Here is an 8,417-nt window from a genome sequence, read left to right as displayed (position 1 = left end):
CTCTTCATTGGGACTGACTTTGGGTCAGTAAGAGCGCTATTGGGCACTCCCTTTTATTTGGGATTGACTTCGGGTCAGTAGAGGATGGTATGATACATCCTCGATCATTTCTTCTTCTTCATAGTTCAACATAGTAGAGCATAGCAGAGCCGAGCAGTGTAGGGCAATGCATTTGATGGTAGAGATAGTACTGACACACAGATGGATTAGTAGATGGAGTTCTCCCTAGTTGAGAGGGAGTGTTAAAATTGGCAACTAGGGCTAAACTCCATGTGGGTCATCTTATATATGGTAGCTGATATTTTTCTTAGATTCCTCTCGTCGAGAGGTGTAGGATTGATCTAACGATCATCTGATTCCAACATATATTCCTGGAGATATGAATTTATTTGTATTTCTTGACAATTTGTCAAGGTCAGCCAACAAGTTAAAGTGTGTGGCACACCCCAGCTAAACCTCAATGTTGCATATAAAGGAAGGAGACATTGTGCCTCATTTCACCATCACTCATCTCTTCATCTTCTCTCTCTTAGTCTTATTGGGCCAGCGTAGGAGCAGTTTCTCTCACACGTGCTAGGAGGACGATTTTTTTGTTTCTAGGGCAGCGTTGACCTTTTAGGTTAGCGTTGACCAAGTTGGAGGGATGCTAGCCATTGATTGAGTTGTTGGGGAATGCGTTGACCCAAGTGTTGACCATATCAGATCTACACATTTCTATTTAGGTGCTGCATTGACCAGCGTTGACCAAAACGTTGACCATCGTTGACTGGTTAGGGATGACTGCAGGCTGTTGATTCATTGATTGTTGTTTTGACCATTCACTGAGGGTTGTTTTGGGCTACTAAAGTTCGTTGTTGAAGATCGAGTTCTTCAAGGTTGACTTGAGGTCGCATTGGCATTGTTTGACTAGCTTTGACTTTGCTGGTTGTTGTTGTATTATTGCTGATATAAAATCACAGATTTGTGATATTGTACTATCTCTCTCTCTTTCCTGAATTATTGAAGAATATAGAAGAATTGATCAAAGGTTTCCCCACATTTGGGTTTGTCCCTGGCTAGTCACCACATCTGGTGTCTCTTGTCATGGCTTGTCTTTTGTCGATTTATTTATGTTCTATCAGCATTTTACTTTATGTCAATGTGATTGCTAAACTGTGAATTGACATTGGGCTAATAAGAAGAAATTGAAGTAAATTTCTCTAAGCATAGAACATACCATAATTTAACAGGACTCAAGCAAACACTAAAAGCATGGTATTTCATGTTTGATGGATATCTGCAAAGTATGGGCTTCACTAAAAGAGAACCAGATTTAACTTATATTATATATTTGTTGAGATTGATTTTCTTATTTTGGTGTTGTATGTAGATGACTTGTTTTGAACTTTTGACAGGTGTAGAGAAGCTCAATATAGGGTACAAAGAAGACATGGTTGTTGAGTTCAAGATGAAGGGCATTGAATTGATGCATTATTTGTTGGGGTTGGAGGTTTGGTAGAGATTAGGGGAGATTTTTTTTGGGAGGCTAAGTATGCAATTTAGATCCTAAACAGGTTTTTGATAGAGGACAACAAACATATGGCCACACCCATGATCACTAATTTGAAGAAGGTGACAACAGATTGAAAGTTAGTGGATCCCGTGATGTATATGACACTGATAGAATCCTTGATGTATTTGATCAACACTAGGTTAGATATATGTTTTGCACTGACCACCTTGAGTTAATTCATGGTGGAGCCAAGGTAGGAGCATTGGGTAACAACCAAACATGTGCATAGGTATCTAAGGTATCTTGGATATGGTGAAGTGAAGTTGCAGGGTTATTCAGACTTAAATTGGGTAGGTAGTGCAATAGATAGGAAGAGCACCAGAGTGATACTTTAGTGTGGGATCAATAATGTTATTGTGGTGGAGCAGGAAATAGATTTTCTTGGCACTTATCTTAGTAGAGGTAGAATGCATTGCAACTGTTACCACTAGTTGTAAGTCCATTTGCTTTGCGACTTACTTGTAGGATTGTTTGATCATGAGTTGGAGACTATAGCCATTTACTATGATAATTATAGTTGTATCAAACTCTTTGAGAATCCAGTGTTTCATGATAGGTCTAGACATATAGAGATTAGATATCACTTCATATGAGATAGGGTTTAGAAGGAAGCAATGAAGCTCCAACATATTCCCATGGGTTATTAGGAAGTTGATATTTTGACCAAGCCCATGACAAAAGAGAAGTTTGAGGCATTTAGTGACAAACATGGATTGGTGTAGAATTCCTGCCTCGCTAAGAGAGAGTGTTGACAATTATAGCTAAGACAAGAACTTCCATATGTGTTCACTGTGAATATGCAAGTAGTAGTTATATTTTCAAAAAGTAATTCTATTTTTGGGAAAGTAATTCTATTTTGTTATTCACTTTAGTAAAAACGTGAAAGTCTTATATTTAGTAGTTGAGTCTAATACTATATCTCATGCATGACTTAGACTAGGATAAATTTTATAAATCGATAAATCTTATACAAATTTTCATTGTTATTGATGTTGTAAGATGAATTTTTGGAAAAGAACTGTGTTTGTGAATTTAGTTTGTCCAATGTTTCGAGTGGACACTCCACCCATCATTAGGGACATAAAAGTTTTGAGTTGATGTGAATCGATGCCACGAGGAGAATAAATATAATGGGGAGGAAATTAGCTGTTTTGAAAAAAATGAATTAATTATTAAAAATGATTAAACATGAATTCATTTTCTTGAAAAAACAGAAACGAAATCAAAGGAAGCGGAGGAAGGAATTTGTCAAGTGTTATACGAGAAGAAAATATTAAAGATGTGATAGGGCAGGGTAAAATATCCTAAAATTAAGATTTTAAAGAGTCTTATAAAAATTAAAAATAAAACTTTTATTTTAATTTAAAAAGAGACTTCTACAAATTAAAAATTAAACTTTTAATGTAATTTAAAACAAAGAATTAGAAAATAAAAGTGAATTTAAATAGAAAATTGAAATTCATAAAAACTTTGAGATGATGTGGACGGGTGTCGCAAGGAGAATAAATAAAATGGGGAGGAAATTAGTCATTATGATTTTTTTTAAATTAATTATAAAAATTATTAAAAATGAGTCAAATTTCTTTAAAAAAGGAAACAGAAATCAAAGGGGAGAAAGGAATCAGTCGAGCTATAGGAGAGGAAAATATTAAAGATATAATATGGCAGGGTAAAAGGTCCTAAAATTAAAATTTTAAAGAGACTTATAAATATTAAAAATTAAACTTTTAATTTAATTTTAAAAACTTATACACATTAAACATTAATCTTTTAATTTAACTTAAAAACAGAAAGAATAATTACTGAATTTAAAAATATTTAAATAGAGAATCGAAATTGGGGGTTTAATTTTTTTTAAATTTCCAATTAAAAATAGATTCTCTGTTAGAAGTATAAAGACAGGGCAAGGTACAGGCTTCCAACCCACATGAGTAGTTGAGTAGGTTGAGTGGCTAATAGAGAGAGAGAGACTGCAGCTAACTAGGAAATAGTTGTTTTTGGACAGCTCATAGTTTCATACAAATGTACGAACTCTGGAGTAGTCTCATGCAATCATAAGGACAATGCTGTTCAGAATTCATATAGCAGGGCTGTACAGCCGCCATACAGTCTGTATAGCAGAGATTGTTGTTTCTGTAATTGTACCTCCCAAGAAAGCTGTAAAAGCTCAAGGTGCTTTATGGTATCTGTGCAGTTTCCTTGTGAATGTTTTCGGAGGAACAAAAAGCTGATTCGCAGGAGCAACGCAACTACATGTGTATGCATGGAATTAATTTTTATGCTTCTGCTTTTTGATTTCATAGCTATTGTATGATTGACGCATTCAGCAATCTACTTGTTTGAGTGAGATCATGGGAACATTAGTCACCTAGGACTTGAAATTTTCACCCAAAACTTCTTTGAAAAGAGGTGAGAGCAATTGTTTCATCCCATCAGTTGATCCAGCCTATCCCTCCTTGTTTCCTTGGAATAATATTCCAAACTCTCTGGATGCTTTTTAGATATGCTCGAGATTTGAAATGAGAAGCATTTAACTTGAAGGAAATCTTAGGGAAGTTTAGAAGTCTGTATATGCAAACTATTTCAAATAAGATTGGGAAACATCCAATAATATGGCCTGCACTACCACCTCTAGTAGGCTTAAACTGGAATGATTGAAAGAATACAAAACCTTTGGCTCAATAGAATAGCCGGAGTCTCTTCGATACTATTTCGTCATTTTATCATAAATTAGTCCAGGTAGACTGTTGCTGATTCCGTTAATTCTTTATCTGTAATTGGGATGATATAGCTCTAGTTCGACCTTCAAATGATACCAAATCCCTTTTTCTTCAATATGCAATCTCATAGGGAGAAGCTTTGCCTTTTGGGCTACACAATCATATTGAAATCTCCACAAATACGCCAGTGTAGCTTTGACAACTCTTTTTCCTTATAGTACATGTTTGTTCATTGTGTCAATGTTCGAAGCATAAATGTTATCCATCCATAGCATTTGTCTGTCAAGGCAAAAGATGACCTGTAACATTTAATAGATGATGTATGGTTCTATAACCAATCAACTATGTGGTCTTGGATGCTCCAAGGGTTGAGGTCCCACCTTTTCCTTTCTTGTTTGGAGAGGTTAAAAAAATAGTATAGGCCAAATTTCCTGTAGGGGTTCGGTAGCATGAAGCCTTTTTAATTTCTTCTGGGCACAAGTTGTCAACTCTTTCCATATTCTTTTTATTTTTCTAACTGTGGTTTTTTGCAGGGATCTAAAACACCCATCAACATTCCATGACATAAAACTAATCATTTAAACAGGGAACAATTAATTGATATTCCTTTTGCTCTCAACATGGTAAACTAATTGAGCCTTGGAGGATCCAACAATTTCATCCTCTTATTCCAAAAATCTCCCAAAATGACTTGTCTCCCTGGGATTTAGTGGTCTCATATGAGGAGTATGTACTTCAAAAGATGCACTTCGAGGTCTTCCTTAGAAATATTCTTTGACTTGCACATCTTGTTTCAGACAAGGATGAGCCAATCTGGCTTGGATCGACTATGTTGGGATTTTTCTTTTTGCTTCCGTCTGGGAATTACAAGGGGTTTTTGACGATGAAGCCACATATATGTTATTCACCACCTTAGTCCAGCCTTATGTTTTTGGTTAGTTCACCTTAGGGTAGTCTTCTAATTTGTAGCCTTGTTATTCAGAGTGAAATGTGGTATTAGGCCTACCATAATAAGAATTTCTAACAGCTCAATTTCTTCACCAATCTTTTATATCAATATCTTCATCGATAAATTTAACAAATCAATCACTCCACACAAGCACCTCATATCCCTATGAACGATGCTGTTTATTGCCTTCCAACAAGCTTCCATTGAATCTACAATAGATGAGAGGAATTTCCGAGGTTGAAGCAGGAGATCTGAATTTCAACCTTGGTTTGTCAAAATCCCGACCACTGGTCAAGGTTTTGCCATCAGTTGTCAAGAACTTCCAAAGATGAAGTGAGAGATCTTGAACTTCCAGCCAAGAAGATAAGTTACAAAATTCGACATCATTTCTAAGAAATATGATGAAATTATAAAATGATTCAAACTTATTCCACATCGTCACATGAAATAGCTTCAGTCTTCCATTATATTCTTTTCACTCTCAAACATACACAAGAAAGTTCCAATTGAAGGATAACAAAATTCCTTTCAAAATCAAGTTAAAAAAGCAGGAGCAGAAAGACAATCCGAAGGATTCCGTACAGTCCTCAATTACTACTGATTTCTCCAGTATTCCAGATCTGGATATAAATATATAATTAAGTTAATTGGTGGGCCAGGATAGGTGGGATAGGTGAGCGGCTGAGCCCGATCAATGGAAGTGGGGCACTTCTTTAGCCCTCACCAGGGTTCAATTCCTCACAAGAAATGGCTATCGCACTACCTGCAAGGGGGCTGTTAAGTTGGTTCAGGTGGCTGTATAGTGTAAGCAGCATCCCACCTTTAGACAGGTGGTGGACACTTGCCACTCAGCTACCAAGGAAGCATTTTATCCAAAATTTAAATGGTGGCAAGACACTTAGCTGCAAGCTGAATGGAATTATTCCCAGCCATTCCCATTTTTTTCAAATAACATTTTAATTACTCTTCTGCACTCCATCATATGTTATGATTTCCCAGATTTATGCATCGCAACGACCAACATTGAAGCCCATAGCAAAAGGAGAAAATCCTCTTATGTTAAAATGAACCAGCTTTGACCAGACTCGTAGAGGCTAAAATTTTTAAATTGGTCTTATTTGTCAAAACACCTAACTAACATATTTTCATGACTATTATCAGTAAATATTTCAAAAGGGTGATGAAGGGAGAATGAGAATCTCGTGGAGGTACCCTCTGTACAACTATAAATTTATGTATATGTGGTTGGGCAGATGGTTCATTAAAATAAAACAATACAGTTGGAACCGTTTACAACAATATGGAGGCAATAAAAATATCTTTGGATAATATATTACATGGGGTTGAAATATCAATACACACATAATACAATGTAAAAGACTACTCATAGATACATGAGAAGTGCTAGAACTGTCCAGCAAAGATATGCGGGCTTATTCTGTGATTGCCAAGTCTCTGCTTGGATAAAAAATTTGTGGGTTCCTGATTTAAGTTGGAATTACAACCTCAAACTCTCAGAATGTACTGATCCACAGCTGTTCCTCTGCATAGCCATGAAAAATATTTCACTCCTCAACTCCGTGGGAGTGGTAATGCAGGTGCATGCAAATTGAACTCAATACAAAATGTGTTGACCAAAAACAAATACTCATATGGATAGTTCTGAAAGAATTTTCAATCTTCATCACAATCTGAGGTGGGTACAAAGTTCAAGCAGATGAATCTTTTTTATCACCACTTGATTATATCGTTATTAGTAATCCCACGTTGTTGAACCCTTAAATTAGCTTAAAATTATCTGTCCTTGTTTGCAAGGATCCAAAGCAATAGGCAGGATCCCATTTTTCACCACTCCCAATTTACAACACTGTCTTCTAGGAACCTGCACAAAACAAGATAACATCCTCTGATGCTTAGTAGAAATTCAAATGGAGGATATCAATAAAATCATCATATACTATTTATAATTCTGAGAAAAAAAGCATAGATGACCTACTAAATGCCAATGGCGTTCAAAAGGTTTATGCACAACATGAATTTGCTGAACTTCCTTTTGAGATAAATTTTGTGAACGGCAATGACCCTTTTCCTTTTCTTTATCCAACATCTGGTATCTATCATATATGCTCAAAATCTTATTGCTTTCTTCTTCAAAATGATTCGCTTTCCAGTAGAAGAGAATGGGCTTGTCACATATTGGTCTTATGGCAGATCTTGAATCCATAGCCACATGGTCACCCCAATTTAATGCACGGAATGTAACCTGAGGATCTTGGAGCTCCCTGGGAAATAGTATGCTTGGAAAGACCTGAACAACATAGCCAAGAGAAATGGAGAAAGATAATTTCGCTGTGCGGTTATAACAGATAGCTTGCTGTAAAAAACTGGCAGGTTCGGTCTCCATGGCTGACATGAAGTAACGGAGACTATCAAGAGTTTTGCGACCGGGAAATAGAGGATCAAGGACATCTACATGATGCATAGAGACAAAAGGTGCCAATGGGTATGCTGACAGGAGGCCAAGTGCATTTCCTCGGATGTCAAACTGCACATGTGAAAATACCAGTTAATATTTCTCGAAACAGGGAATTGCTTTAGATAAAAAACAACTCAGTCAACCAAAAACATATTGCACTGATCTACTTTTAGGACTCAGTTAAAAATAAAAAGTAAAAGAACAAACAAAAAGTGTGACAAAGAATAGTTGACCAAGGTGAAGGGCTGCTGGCCATTGATCGAGTTGACTTTCAGGGTTGCGTTGACTAAGGTGGAGGGCTGCTGGCAATTGATCAAGTTGACTTTCAGGGCTGCGTTGACCAAGGTGGAGGGCGGTTGGCCATTGATCGAGTTGTTGGGAATGCGTTGACCCAAGTGTTGACCATATCTGATCTGCACATTTCTGTTTGGGTGCTGCATTGACCAGTGTTGACCAAAACGTTAACCATCGTTGACTGGTTAGGGATGACCGCAGGCTGCTGATTCGTTGACTGTTGTTTTGACCATTCACCGAGGGTTGTTTTGGGCCACTGATGTTTGCTGTTGAAGATCGAGTTCTTCAAGGTTGAACTGAGGTCAAATTGGAGCTGTTTGACCAGCTTTGACTTTGCTGGTTGTTGTTGTATTATTGCTGATGTAAAATCACAGATTTATGATATTGTATTATCTCTCTCTGCTGAATTATTGAAGAATATAGAAG

At 36.7% G+C, this 8,417-nt stretch overlaps 1 protein-coding gene across 1 annotated transcript; it reads right to left on the bottom strand.

Moving 5' to 3' along the window:
• Positions 1-6,390: 6,390 nt before the first annotated feature.
• Positions 6,391-8,193, bottom strand: LOC149249483 (uncharacterized). The gene is made up of 2 exons (XM_089456268.1): positions 7,218-8,193; positions 6,391-7,103 (listed from the first exon to the last, which is right to left on the bottom strand). Exons 1-2 carry the CDS (start codon positions 7,701-7,703, stop codon positions 7,005-7,007), a joined length of 585 nt encoding a protein of 194 aa, XP_089312394.1. The 5' UTR covers positions 7,704-8,193; the 3' UTR covers positions 6,391-7,004.
• Between the last annotated feature and the right edge of the window lie 224 nt (positions 8,194-8,417).

Source organism: Pinus tabuliformis, chromosome 7, assembly GCF_031772625.1.
Source record: "Pinus tabuliformis cultivar Carrire ecotype Pingquan chromosome 7, CPIR1, whole genome shotgun sequence".
Classification (NCBI taxonomy): Eukaryota; Viridiplantae; Streptophyta; class Pinopsida; order Pinales; family Pinaceae; genus Pinus; species Pinus tabuliformis.
The sequence above is the reverse complement of the archived record's forward strand: the minus strand, read 5'-3'. Positions and strand labels throughout refer to the sequence as shown.

Coding starts and splice junctions, on each gene's coding strand:
- LOC149249483 (XM_089456268.1), bottom strand. CDS start 7,703: ATGCATCATGTAGATGTCCTTGATCCTCTATTTCCCGGTCGCAAAACT. Junction 7,104..7,217: donor TTGAACGCCATTGGCATTTA/GTAGGTCATCTA, acceptor TGTTTTGTGCAG/GTTCCTAGAAGACAGTGTTG.